This window comes from Rhipicephalus sanguineus, chromosome 8 (assembly GCF_013339695.2).
Source record: "Rhipicephalus sanguineus isolate Rsan-2018 chromosome 8, BIME_Rsan_1.4, whole genome shotgun sequence".
Taxonomy (NCBI): Eukaryota; Metazoa; Arthropoda; class Arachnida; order Ixodida; family Ixodidae; genus Rhipicephalus; species Rhipicephalus sanguineus.
In genome coordinates, this window is record NC_051183.1 from 33,878,024 (window position 1) to 33,899,261 (window position 21,238).

At 45.1% G+C, this 21,238-nt stretch overlaps 1 protein-coding gene across 1 annotated transcript in view; it reads right to left on the bottom strand.

Annotated features, from left to right (window-relative positions):
• Positions 1-9,580, bottom strand: part of LOC119401691 (multidrug resistance-associated protein 1) — a 73,088-nt gene extending 63,508 nt beyond the window's left edge. Inside the window, exons 1-2 of the mRNA XM_037668612.2 lie at positions 9,410-9,580; positions 490-666 (exon numbers count right to left, since the gene is read on the bottom strand). Of these exons, the coding sequence (XP_037524540.1) occupies positions 490-666; positions 9,410-9,448 (216 nt within the window). The 5' untranslated portion in view covers positions 9,449-9,580. The remainder of the gene's footprint in view (positions 1-489; positions 667-9,409) is intronic.
• Positions 9,581-21,238: the final 11,658 nt, after the last annotated feature.

Consider the following 21,238-nt stretch of genomic DNA (forward strand, 5'->3'; position numbering starts at 1 on the left):
TTACACATACACGCCACTCCTCTCCACGAAGCCCTGGCACTTGAGGATACGTGAAATAAATAAATAAATAAATAAATAAATAAATAAATAAATAAATAAAAGAAAACAGGGTCTCGGTAGTTAATGACACTTACGAGTAACAAAATGGCAAGTTGGGCTAGTTGGCGCGTATCCATTTTTCAAACACTACAGTTCTGTTTAAGCACCTATCACCAGTTCACTCGAGAAGTTTCAGAAGCTCTTCACATTAGCAAGTCTAGCGATTCTTGTGTAAACCAAACCTCAGTGATGTTGCACAAAAAACAAAAAAAGTTGTCTTTCGTTGATAAATGCACGACTGAAAACATTTTTTTGAAGTTGACCTCACTTGAAATGCGCGGTTTGTGCTTATAAACTTTCAGTTGTGAGCAGCAGGCGCTGTGTGTCTTCCCTCTCTTCCCTACGTTTTTTTTTTTGTGCGCTGTTTTTCTTCAGAAAACGAACACTTACCAGCTTAGCCAGGTTGAGCGCCGTCCACGGGATTAACCGATTGCTGCTCTTGAGCAAGAGGAACGTCTCGATGGGAGCTGTGAGCCAGAGGAACCCGCAGGGCACCCACACCAACACTGTGTCTTGGAAGCAGATGCTCAGGTCGGGGTCTGTCGTATTCCATGTCTGGTTATAGTCCTGAGAAGGCGGGATCCAACGTGACATTCAGGTCAGATATACCATGTGCCTCCTTCTTAACTTTACATTCACAGAAAAGATCGAGTAAAAAGGGTGTCTTTTTGTCCCACAACTATAATTGTACGAACGGCATGTGCGCTATCAGCGTGACAGAGCATTCTTGGTAGGAAAGTGGCCAGTGCAGAGTTTTCAAGAAAGGAAACGCAAGCAAGCCAGATGACGATTATCGTTGCGAGACAAAAAGGCACCCTTTTTACTCGATCTTTTCTGAGAGTGTAGAACAGTCCCATATTAAACACCCCCATGAAGATGAGGCACAATTTAAAAGCCTTTATCTTATCACAGACAGGACTCTGATTGATGCGATATTAGTGGCAACAAAAAAATCTGGGAAGTGACCCTAATCTTTGACTTAGGCATCTGATAGCGGAAATCACACGTCAGCGTTTGTCTTCCATGATGTATTCCTTGGATTAACTTAGTATTTTGCACGCTGCTGAAGCAGATGTTAGAGGCCAGTAGAAAGAAGCCCGTGGTTGAGATCTGATCTGCCAGGTGCCGCAACGATCCCAGCTGCTCTCTCAACGAACTCGGCGAATTATTTTCACTAATTATGCTGACAGTTAATTGGCCCTCATCTCAAGCAAACTTATGTTTCAATATCATATGTGTCCAATATAACTCTCAACTTGAACCATCGATTTTGTACTAGTTTTATTTGTTAGAACACTTTCTTTCTGCATATGATGAGAAAGACCTGAGAATAACACCTAAATGTGCCACGTCACATCCGAGTGCACTTTTGGCCCCAAGATTGGATGACAAATTTTAGGAGAAGGTGGAGCAATTGATGGAAAGAGAGGGAGGTTAGCAACTGCTTAGACTAAGTGGCTATTCTGTCCTGAAAAAAAAAAAAAGGAGACGAGTAAGTCGTGAAGTTAATTAGGTTCTTAGTAAAAAAATATAGCATACGGATAAATACACAGAAATAGCCACTCCCCATAAGGTAAAGGAAAAAAAGGTGATAGACGGAAGCACTAGAAGGGGAAAAATAAAAAATGAAAGCACTTTGTGAGAAAAATACAGTTCAGTGAATGGCACTTCTGAAAGTTCACCTCCAAGCCTACTCATGATCACAGCAACATATTCAAGACCTTCTGAGCCGAGGACGGTCGCTACCAGTGTCAGAGGATGCTTTTGATGGAAGTTATGGGGCTACCCTTTCAACAGGGTAGTGGTGCAGTTAACGTTACTTGGAAGTCAGCCTACCAAACCATCACGTACTCACTTTTTACAACATATGCGCGTCTCTAACGTATGGGGCGGAAATTTGGAGAATAACAAAAAAACTTGTGAGGAAGTTAAGAATTACACAGCGTGCAATGAAATGAAAAGTGATAGGAGCAACGCTAAAAAACAGGAAGACAGTGATGGATCACAATGATGATAATGAAGTACTATTCAGACAGCCACTGCCATTAGAGAAACATTCATGCCCGACCTAGCAACTCGCAGGCACAAGATTCAATCATAAGGGCAGTTAGCCACTTCGAAACTACGCTCTGCGCAGACACAAGAACTGCACGGAGTTTATCGCAGTGAATGCTTTAATAAACATAACAGTACCACCAGGCAGAGTCATTAAAAGAATAATAATTTATTTCCCACCAGTACAATTAAGGCTTGATGGAAGCTGACCAAACAAGTCTGCTAGCAGCAGTTCAAACGTCATGCCGTCGTTTGTCGGTGGCCTAAAAAAAGCTATACCAGTAATCTTTCTGCCTACCCGCCAGTCCACCCACTTCAGTCGTAAACAAAAGTATCTCAAAGCTAGCATATCTGAAATAATACATGAAATGCGCAATATGACACAAGAGACAATATGCCCCGGATATTGAGCGAGCTATTGTTTGCCTGATAAATGCTGCGTTATCACACCTTTCGTTGCTTTCGCTACAGATGCCACATTTAGTCTCTAGTTACGCTATGCACGATAAACATTACAGTTAGCCTATCTGAAATAATACACGAAATGCGTAACATCACAAAAGTGACAATGTGCCCCGGATATTGAGCGAGCTATTGTTTGCCTGATAAATGCTGCGTTATCACACCTTTCGTTGCTTTCGTTAGAGATGCCACATTTAGTCTCTAGTTACGCTACGCGTGATAAACATTACAGCAGACATAGGCATAGTACCAATGTAACAAGCTTCGAATGTTTCTGCATTTTGTTAAAGATACATCTGGTAAATTCCGCTCTGATGTACAGATATTTGTGTTCTGTTATTTGTACACTTTCACAACAGCATGTTTTTCCAGAAAGAACTTTTAATAAACCATTGTCCAGAAAGTCATTCGTTATCTCTATATGGCTCACGCTTGCGAGACTGTATTCCACAATAATGCTGCTAGGCTCTGCAAAATTTTAACTAACACATGGTAGTTGATTAAGAACTGCAAACACTGCAAGCACGTGATGGGATGAGAGAAGTCAATGAACATTCGTCATGCACGGTGTCACGAGGAATGGCCAACTCTGACCTCCAACGTATTCCCAAAGGGGCATTCCAAACATACTGTGATAATGCGAAACTGTAAGGTAAAAGAAAAAAGATGAAGAGGCAAAAAGGACAGGATTTTCTTTTATATTCGAGTTTTGAGCAACTACAATATGTTTAGCAGACACCAACTCGCACAAGAAGTTATCCTGAACTGTATTCCAAAGACATAATCCTTTGACACAGCATTTGGAGACTCAACTCAGTTTTGCCGCTTCTGTGCACTATTGGCGAGAAAGCGACCACAAACACTGAGCTAAAGATAAATTAAGTAAGCATTCTTGTTGCCTACAGTTGCAATATATCACTTCTGCTTGAAATATTTTGCTATTAACGATCGCTTTGGTGAAGGCAGTACCATGTTTAACAATACGTTGGACATGGGGCAGTTCGGGTGGAATTTCAAAATATTTTTTTTTTTACCTTTTTAGTAATGCTCACTGCCAGTAGATAACTATCGCATGTAATTTGAGTGGGTCGTTGAATTCAGTCGAAATATAGCATGACTGAATGTACCCTAACTGGATTATTAGTTATGTTGTAACTGCAATTAATTGGTGGTAATATACACATAACTTATTCTAATACTTCCACTTGCTTTTAATTTGATCTTCAGAACCTCGGCATTAAGTTATATAAATTTCACGAATTCGCAGACACTCGACCACAACCCGTGCCGCAAAGGAATAAATTAGGGATGTACCCACAGATTATAAGCGCCTAAGGGCAACTTCCCCACAAGAACTGAAAAATGGCATGTTTTTGTTTTTGCGCGTGCATGCTTTCCAGCTGGATACTTATCACATAATCTACATTCAAAACTTTGCATGTTCAACCTATAAAATCCAGTCGAAAGTCTGTGTTCGTAGTTCGTCTACTCACTGCTTCACGTCATCCTAAATGAGTGCTAGGTGTCTATAGTTATAGACTCTCAAACACCGAGCACTGCTTGCCTGCGAGAATACACAAAGCAAGGCATCGGCAAACACCGTTCAGTATGTCAAGATTACATTGTGCTCCTCACGCGAACTGCGAGGGCGGCAGCCTCTCACAGGCGCACTCTAAGAGATAAAGGCCTTCAAACGCACTCAAGAGTTTGAGATTTTTCGAAAGCCGTACGACGTTCTGAAGTGTGTGACAACGAATTTTGCATGTGACGCTTCAGAGCTCTCTCTCCTCTCGGACTGAAGAGCCGCTACCCGGTAACCGCGTTGACTTTTAAACGATAAGCATGCGGAAATGCTCATTTTCGTGACGGGCTTCACAGCTTGCGCCCGGGATACCCCGCGTTGGCCCTCTTCTGTGCAGTCACACTATCAGTCTGAACGAATCAAGATGTGAAGAGCAAACTATAGCTCAAGAGCTCTTTATCGAAATACGCTAAGACCGAGAAATCATGTTGCTTATCATATGCTGCACAATTTTCAAACAGCTATGCAACATCTAAAAAAGAAGAAGGTTAATATATGATGGCTCAAAGCAGAATTTTTTGTCATGTATGTCTGAGTCTGTTCCCATGTCTGTGTGTTTTTTTTTTCTTTTTGAGCTTCACCTGTCCAAGAATGTTAACGTGCCAACTAGCTTGGATCCACATTCTAGCTTTAGGTTTTTTTTATTCAGATGAGCAACATTTTTAAACATACTACTCTATTAAAAGTTGAAAAGAAAGACTCATGTTACCATGTTTAATTTGTCATTCATTCATTCATTCATTCATTCATTCATTCATTTGTGTAACTGCAGCTTATGGTATGCCAAGATCCTACATACTCACTGGAACTTGATAAAAGAAAAGATTGAGCTTGATATTAATGTCTGGTAATAAGAGAGCACCATCATCCAGCAAAGCATGCCCATTATTCTGCGTCACAGTACCTGAAAGGTTCCTCCTTTTGCATATTCTCTTTGAAACTATCCCCCAAATGACTTAAATGACTTACAGAGTATCCCACTGTGCAAACTTTTTCATTTCTAGGAAGATAGCCCTTTTCCTTAGAGCGAAAGACAACAAAGCAGCAGTAATCGAATGCATTCACCTACACCCAGCTACACACCATCCCAGCAGTTCCACCCAACACACCAAAAGCTGCAGTCCGTGTAAGTCAATAACAAACAAGATGTGCCTGCACATACTTTGGAGGGAGGAAAAGGAAAACTGTGACTGAAGGACCAAAAGATAAAGTAGACAGAACCTTGAGCGATAGAAAGAAGGAACTATGGACCAAGGCCAAACATGGCCGCCAAGACAGCAGAGTGATGGAGCAGAAAAAGAAATAATAAAAGGACACAGGGAACAAGTGGCACATTGGTGAACAAACACTCTCAGGTTACAGTGAGGCAATTCACTCCACTGCACCACTAGCTATTGGGTGAAAATGCAGAGTGATCGCTAAGTAGAGAAAACCCGATGCAGTGTCTTAACACCACGGAATCGCTGAGCCACAGAGCTTCACTCATGGGATGACAGCTCCATTCACAAGAAACTCAACCGAAATGTTATCAGGAACCTCTTTACCACAGTGATAAGAAGCATCAGCAAAGACTCGCTGTTTACGATTGTATCCTTCTGCAGTGCTGGTTTTCTGAATGAAGAGCCTTGTTGAATGCGTACGTACGGCTGCAACTGAAGGATGGAAAGATAAACGAGGTGCAATCTTCAGAGATGGGAGGACAGAACTATGGACCGACATCGAAACGAGGCCCGGCCTTGAGATGGAAAATCGGAACTATGGACTGAGATCGACACGAGGCTGTGTGTCAAGAGAACGTGGAGCAATGAAAGAAAGAGTTATGGAAGTAACCAAAGGTGTGTGCAAAGGGGGGTGGGAGGGGCACGGGGGAGCAGCAACCCCCGCTGATCATCTAAGGAGGGAGCCAAGTCTGCCCAATACCTCAAATCAGTCAGGCCTTCACAGGCAGGTTTTTGAAGATAACAGTGGCCAAGGACATCTTATGTTGCTTTTCAAGAACTGTTTACATACCACCTTTAACCCCCGGAAAGCTGAAGACCAAACAGAGGCTGTTGTGAAAAGCAGACCCTCGTTTGATTTTCATTTTTTGCATCCATTGCAAAGCGTTTCTTTTGGACTTGACTGATGGGAATGGGGGGGAGGGGGGTGAGACTTCGCTCCCCCTAATGTAGAACCCTGCCCACGCCTATGGGAGTAGGGAAAGGAATATGGCAGCATGGACTCTAGGGCAAACGGGTGTAGCTGACAATCTGGTTGAGATTACACCACAATTAAGAGCTGGGAAGGTCACGAAACACACAGGGCATATAACCAGTGGTCTGCTCAGCTGCAGAGTGCCTGTCTACGAATCAAATTAATGTGTAGCTGAGGATGGCAGAACATTTAGGTGGGGTTCGACAAAGCACGGAAGTACACGGGCACAAAATGCAATCAGCCGATGCAGGACTGGGATTAATCCGAGATTGTGGGGAGAGGCTTTTGTTCTGCGTGGAGATAAAATAGACTGACGATGCGCGATGATGAAATTGAGCCCGGAATGGGAATTCCCTTTGTGTTCGGCAGTGTTCTCTGTTACCGTTATGTCTTTGTCTGACCGCCGTGCAACTTTCCCGGAATCGCACTGACACGACCAAGTTCCCATGTCACTGTCCGACAACTACACAGATACCGAACTGCACACGTCTTGCCATTAGCACAGCACCTGTGAATCAGAAAATGAATTTTTTTTTTTCTCTCCTCAATTTCAAGCCTGTCACGGTTCACCTAATTTTACTCTGCAGAGTTCTGCAGCCCTGACTGGACATATATATATTTTTTTAATTTCATTTACTAAACATTTTTATTTGGGTAACGAGGAACATTACATGCAGTAGTGAGGTACGCCTATTGAAGTAGGGCACCAAGTAGGGCTAGTTGGTTAACATTCATTTTAAAGGCCTATTAACTGCGCTAGTAAACACGGACAAAAGACAAGGGAAGACAGGATGCCTATTGCCCGAAAATATGTGTAGTATGTATATTGAAAAAATAGAGAACCAGCAGTAGATTCGAATAGTGAATGCTGTAGCATCACAGTGAGAACAAAGTTGACGAAAAATGGTGATAAGCAGTTAATTCTGCAATTAAGAACTAGTCGTTAGGTGATGGTGCAGGGTGATCAGTTTGTAGTGAAGGCTCGACGCAAAGTATCAACACCACACAATCATTAAACTTTGGAGACCAATTCATGGAACGAGAGCCTGCTCATGAAGAACATCACTTGGCACACAACTGCAACTTCCTTTATCGCCATGATAAGATGCGTCAGTGAAGACCTGCCGTTTGTGACTCAATGCTCTAGAAGTATTGTTTTGTTTTTTCTACGGGAAGAACACAAACCAAATGTAACATGCGCGGCCATTGGCAGCAGGCGTTAAAATTAACCACAGGTAACAATTACGTATTATCTGAATATTCTACAAAACGTGGATCTTTCTTATGACAGGTTGCGTCATAAAATTCTGCGTGATAATTTAGAAGCGTTGTTATTCGGTCAAGCACAATGCAAACCTTTAACCACGGCCCCACAAGCGTCAAATTACTGTAATTAATTTAGGAGATAAGATCAACATGGTCTCTGGTATCATTAGAGTGCAGGGAAGAGGCATCAAACATGAAACACCCTTTTACGAAAATAATTGCACCACCGAATGGCTGCAAGCAAATCACAAGATGAGAACGCGCACTATAGATGGGGATAAAAGAGGAAGACGGAATAAATCAGCACCGACAAACACATCGCTATGCTCACGTTTTAGCTACCCGCAACACGAAAAAAAAAAAGTTATTAAACGAGATGTTACGAGAGTTATACAAACTTCGCATTCCTAGTAAATTAAAATGACTGGGATGTCGCAAAACTGCGCAGTAGTGGGTGCAGCTGCTCCTGACCGTATATCGAAACATTGCAGTGGGTGCAGCTGCTCCTGACCGTATATCGAAACATTGCAAGGACGAAATGGATGAAAGAAAAAAAAAAAAAGAGCATGCATACCGCCGCTTCCTTGTTGTACGGTACAACGCAGCTGCAAAAACAGCGGAATATCGTTTAATTTTTGTGGTCCTACCACGCACGCGCCACCCTGAGTTATCCACAACCGGCATCAGAACATTACAGCACTCGTTCGACTGTTTGTGCAGAGCTCGGAGATTCGAGAACCGAGCAATAAAAAAATGCGCGCACATCTTTCATCTCGTTCACGCTGCGTGTATCTACGAAATGAACAACTATATGACTCAGCTTGCGATTTTATTATCAAATCGTGACGCATCTACCGGGGGTGATATATTTTATTACTACATTGTGACGCCTATGCCAGGGGAAGGAAGGCGCGTAATGAAACCACGTGCTCCACCAAGGTTACGCCTTTCAATAATTTCTTGATTTTTTTCGTGGCTACAAGAGGAAGGCGTGACAATTTCATTCTGGCCGACTTGTTGCTGGCGCATCTCTAGTTCGATCACGAGAACGCAAACGTCAAGCGTCAAAGCGAGAACCGATTCGGGAGTTACAGTTACGGCTGGAAGCTGATGAGCCGCAAAACTGGACGGCACCAACGAAACGAACACGAGACATGAGTACCGGTACTCTTCTCAAATGTCTCAGTGCGTCGTCAGAAGCAGCCAGGGGAAGGGGGGCGTACAAAGACTTCGCGTGGCGACGCGAAGCAAGTCGCAGGAAGTGCACGGTCATGTGTCAAAGAGAAGCGCAGGACCGCGGCGGGCGGCTTGCAAGCTCAACACGTGCAAGAGCGATCTGCGTACGCTAATTAAAGTAAAACGTAGCGAAGCCGAGCGACGGAAAGATAGTAGCGCTCTTCCCCCAATAAAACGCGCAGCAGTCGGTTGTTTCACCCATTAAAATTGACCCACGAACGTCAATGTCAGAGTCGATACCGAGTCTTTGTTTTCCTCATTTTCGGTAGCGAAATAAAACATTTTTGTTTTTTCTTTCCTCGATATGAATCAGCCTTCGAGCGAAGCAGCGATCGAGTGCCGGTTTTTGTACGAGGTGCCGGCTACGAGATGATGCATGTCGCATCGCTCGAAGCGATCAACATCGCTCTGTGAGCTAACGTTTCGATCCGAACGCCTTTCCCGAAGCAAGATGACGCGTTCCAAACAGGCAAATCGCGTTTGGAACGGCCGAAATATGCGGAAAAATTTGCTCACCCAAAACCGAGAGCCGCAGAACGCATCCATGGGACTCATGCCTGCCCATGCGACGCCTGGTGACTGGAGACAGAGTCAGCGGGAAACGAAAACACAAATCGTCAATGCCAGCACGCCGAATGGGAGCTCGCGCCGCACGCGATTGCCGCAAAGCAATGCGCGACTTTCGGAAGCGGGCTACACTTCCATACGCTTCGGCGGTCGTTGAAGCGCCAGCTGTTGCCGTCACCGTTTGTCGTGTACGATAAGGGAGCAGCGGACTTCGAGTGTGTGACGTCAGGAGTCCCTGCGCTCGTTGCGTCAGATCGCCGGTCGTGGTGATAAACCCGCGAGTCGGGGCTGTTTGCGTCCGGCCGATGACTACACGGTGCTCGGTTTCGGCAATGTATCCGACGTCGTGAGATACGTATCTTCATGACGAAGTGGGTGGGTGGGTGCGACTATGTCAGTGACTAAACGTTGGTGACTAACGCTGGTAACGCTAGCTATTCGCGGAGAGCGAGTCAAAAAAGAAAGAACGTACTGTTTGCTCGTGATTGCGTGTGATCTCGCGCTGATAATGTAAGCCGCGCAACTAAATTCCTAATGTAGCACTAACTAACCAGTTACTTGAACAGGGTAGCTGTCAAGTAATGGTTTCCAGCTGTGGAACTTTATTAATTCGTAGTGACTGCAGGTGCACCGCGATATTGCGGGTGGAGTTTGCTCTGAATTATACGTCATCATCGAGTGCACGTAACCTATTCCATAGGATTAAAAGAAAAGAAAAAAAAAAACTCACACGGTCAATCATGCACTTGTAGATGTAGATTCCAAATTTTTGGCTCACACTCACCCTGGGGGATTGGCCAAGAATCGCGTAACTAAGATAAATTTAGTATTTGAAATATATAAAAGAACAGCTTGGTCCCTTTTTTAAAAGATTTTTATCAGAATTTTTTTAATAAAAAAGGTGTCCAATCGATCCCATAGCGAACGATGATTAGTTTAATAATGCAAAAGAAAATATAATAGAGCCTAGCCTACTTTGGTTGACTGAAGTTTTGGATCCGTGGTTATTGTGTAAATTTTATTCACTGTGCTATGAAATCTTGCCTAAGGCGATCGAAGGCGAAAGCCTTTTTTTTTTCTTTCTTAGTCGATTGTACATGATCCACCCCAGCTCCCTACTGAAAACTTTTTCTGCACCGAACGTACGTGGTTTTGCAGTGCCTCCAGGATCGGCTCACCTTTAACCAAGCGTGTGACGTCAAGATGACGTCACTCATTTTGGCGACATGTGACGTCATGATGATGTCATAGCATGATTTTTTTGCATCACTCGTGTTGACGGTGGCGCCCCCGGTCCTTTTTCGCGTTTGATGTGGCATCTAAGGCTTTCGCCTTGACCACAACGGCACGCGTTGGATTTAGTTGAACGCGGGCTTTTGAGAGTGCGAATTCAGAAGGGGAAGAGTGCGAATGTCCTGCCCCCCCCCCCTCACCTGCTTTATTTTTTAATATTTTCCTCCAAGAAGGATTACCGGGTCCTTCGATAAGCTGATCCTGCTCGAGAAAATCCTGTATCCGCCCCAGCTTGGGGGTTTGGATTTCATTTGACGCGGTAAGACAACCGAAAAATTTCGTGTCGGTACCTTGAGTACGCTCGAATAAAGGGGAATCATGTACACACAAATGTGAAGACTTGCAAACGACTCAGTCATCAGATTGAGATTGAACGAGGACAATATGTTGCCGTATCGTCCTTTGTATTGAGACCGGAAGTGCTACTCGCAAGTCAATTAAGAGACCGGATGTAGAAGCCGGAAGTGGGTAACGTACGTACTTCTATATAGTGCTTTTGCTTGTCTTGCAATCCAGTCGGATATCTGACATCCCACCTAATAAAATATGGGCGTCACAGAACGTGAATGAATGAATGAAAAGCTTTTTTTTTTTTTTGTGGCAAGGAAATTCTCCCGGTGAAGGTGGAGCCCTCGGTCCAGGGCCCCTGTGGCCTTTGCCATCTTGCGAGCTCTGTCGACCCTCTTGAGCTGTTGTTCAGGCTTCGAGCAGGATAGCGCAGCCTCCCACTGCTCCGGTGTTGTTCATCATTGGCCCTACCTTTGGATTTTGGCAGTCCTATGCAACGTGGTAAATCGTTCAGTGTTCCCCACCCCGCGGACATTTATTGTCATATGTTGCCGGATAGATTTTGCTAAGTAGAGTCAGATTGAAATATGTATTAGTCTGCAGTTGTCTATGCAACCGACTGCTCTCTACTGAGGTCTTTGTGAAAGAGCCCGAGGACGATGGTGTCTTCAAAAACTTTCTAACCTGAGGTTATTCGCTGTAAAAAAAAAAAAAAAAAAATGGCCATCACCTGCTTTGTTTCCGAAACAAGGTGCGCACGAAATAATAAAAGTGCTTCTAACCCTTGTTTCGCTTTTTTGCTCTCTGTTTTCAAACACCTTAGGTTAAAGAAAATGCGCAGCTCAATAAGTAAATAAAAACTGCAATCGTCAGATAGGTTTCGCACAAAAACACTAGTCATTACATTAAAGGAATCTCAAGGGTAAGGAGAGCAACTATTGAGGTTGTTCGAAAATATGAACCCTCAGCTTCCTTTGTAGCGTTTGCTTGAATAAAAACGATCTTCCGGTGAATACGCCCTTTTATAATTCACAAGTGCGCTTCCCTGCACTGCACATTTGCCCAACTAATGGCGGCACCTGTCTTCATAGAGTTTCTTACAAGAATACCTGTCTTGCTTAGAGTGGAGACGAGGTCCTAGCACGTACTGGGGTTTTTAGATGCGAAGTATCTTATGGCGGAGTTCAATCAGGTGGTGGTGGTGGTGGTGTGCGGCGTTACCACCCTTACTGAGCATGCGCATACCCTCTCCACTCACCCTCTCCCTCCTCTCCACATCCTATCCCCCTCTCCACTTCCCCTTTCTCATTTCTCTCTCCGCTCACCCTCTCCCTCCTCCTCTCCACTACATCTCTCCCTCCTCCTCTCCACTTCTTCTCTCCCATCCCCCTCTCCATTTCCACTTTCCACTCTTCCTCTGAAACGCGCGGGCTAGACATGCCGAAATTCTCTCCTGCGCAACGCCGCGATGAGCACCAGCGCATGCGCGTCCCCTCCCTCTCTCTCTCCTCTCCTACGCTGCCTCCCTCTTGCACGCCTGCCGACCGCGTTCCCCGCTCGCGCGCGTAGCATTCCTCTTCGCGTTCCACGACGCGAGGTCGGTAGCATGCCCAAAGAACGCCAACGGAACGCGATCGTGCAAGTGCTCCGGCTCAAGAGAGCCAAGTCTGCATTTTCCACGTCATAGCGTAAGCAAAATGCGCTTGAATACGCTGTTTGCAGTAAGTGACTAGCCGCCATTAGTTGGACAATCTGCATAGCAGGAAAGCTAGCTTCACAATTGTGAAAAAGGTCTATTAAGAAGTGGACCCGGACTGGGGTTCGTTTATTCTTAATAAAGTTGTTCTCTCTCTCTATTATCATTGGGTAAGTTATCACAACAGAGATAGACGCATGCAGCCCTCGCATAGCAGGGTACGAAGTTTAGAGCGTATTAAGGTTATATGAGCTGGATTTTTTTAATGCTCTATGAGTCGTATTATGGTTCTATGAGTCGGAAGCGTATTAAAGTTCTATGAGTTGGCACGCCTTTGATCCGACGTGGGGTCCGGGCAGGTAAGTGTGGTCGAGTGAGTGTCATCTTGTGGGCTGTATCCCATGGCAGAAAAAAAAAAACATATGGGGGGGGGGGGGGGGTACGGGCCCGGGGTCAAATTCCCGGCATGGAGCACAGACAGACACAGAACTTTATTTGGGCCATGGTGTAAGATATATACTCTTATTTGGGCCCTGAGAAACGCTACTGTTTTAGAGCATGGAGGGATGAAAAAAGTTAGAAGGGAGCATCTCAGGACGATGGGAAGAAAGAAAGAAACGAAGAAAGAAAAATACAGTGGAATCTCGTTGATACGATTCCGAAATATGTTGTTTGGTCTAATACGTTTTTCTTTTTAATCCCGGCCAACGTCCCTTAGAAATAATGCATTTTCATGCGTTTAATGCGATCACATCTTTGCCCAAAATTGGATAATATGACCGCGAAAGGGGATCTTGATCGATATATCTAGAATTACTATGTTTATTTTTTCGGTATACTAGCTGAAACCACGTTCCAGCAAGCCACGATCTGCACGTCTCAGAGCCGCTGAGGCTTCATGAGCGTCAATTTTGCTGCGGAAAGATAGCTGCCAGGCGCAGCCGCTGGGTCCAGTGATGATGATGACACACCAGGCGATGCACCGCGCCATCTAGCGAAACGTAATCGTAATCGAGGAAGAGGGTGCTGACAATCACGTGACAACATCGCGCCCTCCTTGGGCAAGACTTTCAAGCGTTCGGCGGATGGCTTCGCCGATTTGAGGTACGACACGGATATTAAGTACAAAACAACGTCCGGCGAAGCGAGAATTTACTCCTAGACGTTGAAAAGAAGAAACTGCAGCATAAATTGGACAGCTACTTCAATTTTGCTCAATAAAAGTGAGTTGTTGATGGAGTATGCGTATGTTGCTCCTTTTTATAACCTCTTTTGTCTATACAATTTTTGCGTAATGCGTTTCATTTTCCGGTTCCCGTGAAAAACGTATCAACGAGGTTCCAACTGTAGTAGACCCGGCTCGCAGACGCCGAGCTTCGCTTGCCCCCATTTTCCCGATAGGGGAAGGGAAAGTGCCTACGCAACTTTTCAACAAAGGCTTCCTGGGTGCCACCATAATCCCCTCTGGGTTGTGGTAAATATGTGTGACCCCCCAAAAATGCACTGCCGAGGCAGTGACGTCATGCTTTTTACTCCCGTGCCACAGTCCAGAAACAAGGGGTTTCTCCTCTCCTCTGAAAAGGTCCTTCTCAGAGAAGTCATGCAGTCATGTCCATAGGGGACAATGATGGAGCCCCGGGAGCCTTCGTTGAAAATATGCTTTGAGTGCTCGTGTGACCACAGGATAACCGGTGGTCATTAAGGGTAACTGACTGGATTCCAAGAGATGGCAAACACGTGAGGGGGAGACAGAAAATTAGGTGGGTAGATGAGATTAAGACGTTTGTAGGTATAACGTGGCAGCAGAAAGCACAGGACCGGGTTGATTGGCGGAACATGGGAGAGGCCTTTGCCCTGCAGTGGGCGTAGACAGGCTGATGATGATGATGATGATGATGATGATGATGATGATGATGATGCGTCGGCGACATTCTTTTCGGCGTAGCGGTTCTCCGCAGTTATCTTCGGGGAATAGCGGCAGTGGATGAAATATGACGGGCGAGCGACTGGCAGAATCCGCTTCTAACTGACCAGGTACTGCCGCACGGAGAAATCACTCGATACTTATTATCGATGTACTGACATCTACTGCAATCGAGTGCATTGTCTTTCTCCCCCGTCTGTAACTTTGTGTTTCATCATGCCCGGTATCGGCGCACCTTCGGTCAAGATACGACGTCATCTGATGACGTCTTCGGATGACATCAGAACATGGCGTCATGCCATGACATCATTCAGGAGCGGATTCATGATTTTTCCAGGACTGGTGGGGGTCAGTTTATGGGAAGTCTCCTTCTTGAAAGGTCCTCATTTTAGGGGTATACAATCAATTAAGGGGGCAGTCAGATGATAAGTCACTGGATCCGCCAGGGACATGTCATTACTTAATCACGTGACTTTTGGTGACATTCGCGTTCGCGAAGACGCCAGACGCAGAATTTTTCGACTCATGAGCCATATAAGGCATATGGCTTCAAAAAATCAGCCAAAGAAATGTAGTGATCTGGAAGAAGCGGCATACTCGATGGATACACTTATATAAAAATATATAAAAAATACATACTTATATGAAAAAAATTGAAGCAGCTTCATTGACTTAATATCCTTCACTGACTTAACGTCGGATCGGAGGTGAGTAGTGGAGCTCGCTCAGTTTCTATGGTACATGCCCACTAGGCCAGTGGCGGATCCGGAGGGGCCGGGGGGGGGGGGGGGTAAGTTTGAAAGACGACGACGACTCCGCTCCATGCAGCAAATGACGTCACACACGCTAAGCAAAATGACGGTCGCCGGCGGTGGGCGGAGTTTATAGACGGCTACTTCTTGGGCTGGTTTTACACTAAAATATTTTTTCACAGTCTACTTTTTATATATGTATAGGCATAATAGACCCTCTATTTTTATTTTTGCGGAAAACCGCGAATTGTTAGGTGACCGTGTCATAGCCCAGTGTCCGTAAAGGGGATCTAAAGGGACAAACGATTTTGCTCGTGTTAGTAAATTACAATTGCGAAATATTGAAAGCACCACTTTACCCGCGAGAACACGCTTTTTAAGCGAGAAAATGCGCAAAAACAAAATACAGCTGTCGACGCCGCCTTGAAGTTCCCGCACTAGCATGCCGTGACGTCACAGACTTTGACCGCGTCGGCAAGCGCGTACGTAATATTTTTTTCGCTAAAAATGATTTACGTTGTTTTCTAAGGGGCACAAAGACTTAATAGCAAGTTTAAGAAGAGAGTAGAAATAGCAGAGCAGGAAAGGCAGGTAGGTTAACCAGTTTAGCAAAACCGGTTTGTTACCAGTACACATAAAACTTTGACGTTCATTTGCTCCTTTAATAATTACCCTATAACGGTGAAATTAATGGCAGTTGAGTCCTGAAAGAATAATTCATCTGCCTAAAGTGATTCAATGTGTCACTTAATTTAGTGTCCCGATAAAGTGCATGACGTGCAAATGCATTCGAAGCGCACCACCTCACGACATCGACACCATGCAACTTGGATCCAATGACAACCGTCAACCACTTACATCACGACTTTGTGTTAGCTACCTCATTTGTAGACTTGCACGGGATTACAAAGGCTGACGACCCTCTGCAGTGCATTTTATAGTGCATTTTAGGGCGGTCACCAGCCCAGAGGGGATTAAGGCGGTGCCCAGGGAGCCTTCGTTGAAAAGAGTTGTCAACACTTTGCTCAGTGTTTTGTGTGCTCACGCAGCCAGATGTGTTTACACAAAAACCCCTCCGGATTCAGCCCGTCTGGGCTCTCTCCGAAACCTGTACTACGACTGGGCGCTGTAAACGCCTTGAAATAATTAATCGTCACGTGCTCGAGCAAACAAGGTGTTCAGCCGTGATAAGAGAGTCGTTAGCTATACTTAGTGCAAGAGAAAAAAATAATATTATGCTTTTTTTGCGTCAGCACTCCTTTAAAGGGACACTAAAGAAAAAAACAATTTTTCTCGTCTTAGTAATTTACTCTTTCACGATACCAAAAATGCCACGTTTGGTGCGAGAGGACGCTTGGTAAACGAGAAAACGCGCAAGATGAAAATGCCGGTGGCGACGCCCCCTTGAAGTTCACGCACCAGTCGACGTGACGTCATAGACTTTAACGGTGTCTAGGAGGGCCTCCGTAGCTCCTAAATGGTAAGAATGAAGTACATTGTCTTCTGAAGTGAGTTGTTGGGCCAGTATGGCCAAAATACGAAAAAAAGTATGTTGAAATCCGTCACGTCACCATCGAAGATTTCAGCGGGAAATTTAAAAGTGAAGCTTTTCGCATTGATTTTCTCATCTATTGATAGACCTATGACGGGGAATTTAAGGACACTAGAGCTTTCAGAGTATGATTTATCAGTCTAATCTTGAGCAAAGTAGCGATTTGGATAGTTGATAGAAATTCATCATAAAACGGTATATAGTGGTACAAGTGTTTTATATAGACATCAGTTCACATCAAAAACGGAAAAAGGGGTTGTATCAGCCATACCTGACTTAATCTCCTAGAAAAGGAGATCAGGTTTTTAGATGGCGCTTAAGATGTGGATTCTGATGTTTTCGCTGATGTCGAGCTTACCGTCGCTAGCTTGTAGCCTTCATACGCGTATGTTGCATCACGCGATGTTCTGCTTTACGGACATATGTTGCTGTGTTGAATAAAAAATTCAGTTCACAGTTAGCGCTCCTGTCGTCGGTTTCTTTCTCTTTCGTCTTCGTGTAGGTGCGCTGTTTTATCGTGATGCAATCTAAAATATTGTCTCGCTTTAGTGTCCCTTCAAGTCGCGGCAACCTTTGAGTGCCAACAGATAGCGAGGGGGGCATGCGCAGGATAGCTATACATGGAAGTTTACCTGCTCAGAGACAACCAGATAAGCGAGCATTTCCGAGTCCACGTGACAGCTGATAACGTCGAGGCCGCTGGGTGCAACGCAATTATAGGAGCATCATGCCGATGTCTTCAGAATCTCAGTTTCATTTTGAGGTCCGTGCGATCGACTGGCTGTTATCGCGAGCAATAAAGAGCGATGAGATAAGATTAGCAGACGTATATAAGCTCGTCCAAACATTTATCTTATCGATGAATGCGGTAAGTCTGAGGTTGTCTGTCTCCAACTGTCTAGGCCATATTGTCGTCGTAATGTTAGTTCAGGTGAGGTAAATTGTCAAAGTGGACGGTTGGCCAAGTTGGTGATTCACGATCTATGTACACTGCGTAGAAGCAAACAATACCGACGAAACAAGATCAGATGTCCTTGTTTTTTTCCGTGCAGCATACCTATAGAGGTAAATTGTCGACGCACCTCAGATTTGTTCTAGAGGGAGACGCTACCATTGTCATCTGAAGGACCCGGCTGTTACATAATTAGACGAGGCGTTTGTTACGGGAACAGTAAATAGCTTCTGTTACTTAGCCGCGTGATTCTAGGGGGCGTTCTTTCACCCGATCCTCCAGCTTAGGGGTGTAGCCAGGGCAGTGGCGTAGGCCATAGGCGTGCGCAGGGTTCCCCATTAGGGGGGAGGCAAAGGTTCGTCGCAGCGCCCCCCCCACTCTACTAAGTCAATGTAAGGGGCAGATTTTGCGCCCCCCCCCCCCCTCTTGGGTGACTAGAACGGGCGGGGCAGATTTTGCGCCCCCCCTCCTAGGTGATTAGGGGGGCAGCCGCCCCCCCCCCTGCCCCCACTGTGCGCACGCCTATGGCGTAGACAGAATTTTTTTTCGGCGGGGGCGCACCTCCTTGATACGACACGGGGCAGATAACTGGTCGAGTGTCATTTTTTGTTCCGTATCCCATGGGTAAAACAATTTCGGGGGGGGGGGGGGGGGTGCACGAGCCCGGTGTGACATCCCCTGGCTACGCCACTGAGCCAGAGGGGGAGGGGGTTGAGGGTTTCACCTTTCCTAAGAATTTTTTGGATTTTGCATGTGAGATATACACGCACACAGACAAACGCACGTACGAATATACATGAATTATGGTAGAACCCCCCCCCCCCCCCCAAAAAAAAAAAAAAGATTCTGGCTTTGCTACTGCTCTAATTCCACTCGTGGGCTACAGTGAATCCGATTTGCTGCACGTAAGTAATGGCGCTGCCACAAGGCGGAGTTGTTCACGACGCATTATTAGGGAGCCTTCATGTGTGCGCGCCCCCAACGGAGGGGGCGCGCACACATGAAGGCTCCCTACGCATTATGAGTCGTTAGCAACTCAAATAATGCGACGTTTCTTTACGCAGAATGGTAGACAACGTCCCTGACTTCAATCACAGAGATTTTAAAACTATATTAAAAATGGCCTTTTTGAGAAAACTGTTTTCAAACATCGCCGTCTTTGGTAAACCACATACATTTCAGCACAAGTTAATTTTGAAGCATAACGGTGTGCACGAAAATTACTAAAATCATTGTTGTGGGTCTAAAACCTGCGCGTGGAGTAAATTTCTTCAAAATCGGGAGTGGGGACAGAGGCATGGAGACGGTGATCGTTCTTATCTGGACGCACCCTACACGTAAAAACAGATTAGGGTAGCAGAAAACAATGCGTGAACACATTATTTGAAATTAATAGCAGAATGAATTTCGGGATAAATTTCCAGTAGGGGTGTTTGCTTGCAAAATAACGCCTTACAAGGAAGCGAAAAGAACGTGAGTTATTCTATAGACCTTTTCACAGACGGCTTCCTGGACGCCGCCATAGTCATCTCTGGGCTGCGCTAAATAGCAGTGACCCCTCAAAAATGCACTACCGAGGCTGTGACGTCAGCCTTTGTACTCCGGCGCGCAGCCCAGCATGGCGGCGTTTTTTTTTTCTCTCTCCTGCGAGAAGATGTATATGCCATGCACGTTTGAAAGGTCAAACATTGGTTTCGACGGCTTGGCAGCTGCAGCAAATGAACACACATATAAGTAATTAAGCGAACTTATCAATTCTGAACCATTCTAAGCTGTGGAAATTGTTTGAGCCCCAATTGACGGTAATGCAATTGCAGTAATGAAATTACAGTAATTAAACTACTTCTTGCCGCAATGAGTAATGTAATAAATTCCTTCAAGCGAGTAGATTCAAGAAATTTACCAGTTACTTTCCAAATTACTTTTGACTACAATGCAACATGTCCGCTTCCCTGTTGGCATAAAAAAATTGATGAAAAACGCGAAGAAAAACAACAGACACAAGTTAATCTCTGTGCAAAACCTCAAGCGTGGGTAACTGAACAAAGAGTCCCAAGATTTCAATGTACATGTGCAGCGAATATAATGTACATGACTTGTGCATGAATTATGAACATTTGTTAAGGTAATTTCAAAGTAATTTCATTACTTCTCGAAAGTAATAGTAATGTAAAGTCATTACTCCCAGCCAGCTGTGGTTCGTAACGCAATTTAATTACTTTAGAAATTTAGATGAGTCATTAGTAACGTCATTAGGTTTTTAGGTGTAATTTTTCCATCTCTGGTTTGAGCAGGGCTCGTACGGCAGAAGCATATGCGTTCGAAGCTTTTGAAATATTAATGGCTGTTGTACCATAAATTTAAGTAGTGCAGTTAGCTGCCGAAGATTTCGGCGAATGCATTAACTAGAGCACGACCAGCGGCGCTAGTAATAATAATAAAAAAAGGAACTCACAGAGTCCCTTATGCACTCACCTAAGACGACAGGAAGGCGAAAGCCATCATGTTTTTCTTTTCAGTCGATGCATCGATCCCGCCCAGCCACCAATCGAAAGCTTTCTGCACCTACCGTGGTTTTCCATTGCCTCTAGGATCAGAGGCTCCTCACCTGGTTTTTGCACTGCCTCCGTGATCGGCGCACCTTTGAACAAGCTACGATGTCACGTGATGAGGTCATCATGTAGCGTTACGTCCCGCGACGTCATAAATTTTGGCGATTTGAGACGTCGCTTGACGATACGGTGATGTCATCACGTCATGATAATTTTTTTGCATCACTCCTGTTGACGCCGCCGACGGGGGACGTCGACGCGGGACGCCGGTCAGTTTTCGCGTTTGATGCGAAAATTGACCGGCGACCTGCGTGATGTGCACCTGTGACCTGTGCGGTGTGCACCTGATTTCGGAGGCCATAGCTTCTGCGCAGTGTCTTGTTGGGTCGACTGTGCCGGTGGGCTCCGCTATCTGACTATCTTAGGCATAGATCAGTTCAGGAAGAGCTTCGAAAAGCTTCGAAAAGACACTTGGTTCATAACTGGGGAGTTAATTGCGCTTAATTGGCATTAACGGGTGACGCTGCTGTCCACAAGCCATTCTAAAGGAGCACGACCTTGAGGTCTTGTTTTTATGGTTCATTCCGAAAGTGTAGCAAAATCGATCAATGACAAACGTGTACCTGAAAAAAAAAGAAAGAAAAAAGCCGCGATTGTTACTCACGAAAGCCGAGGCTGCAGCTGGGGAGTCCCTTTTTGCAGGAGAAACTTCTCGCTTCACATTTAGCCCGATTTGCGAAAGTTCCGTCTGAAATGGAAAGGGAGGCCT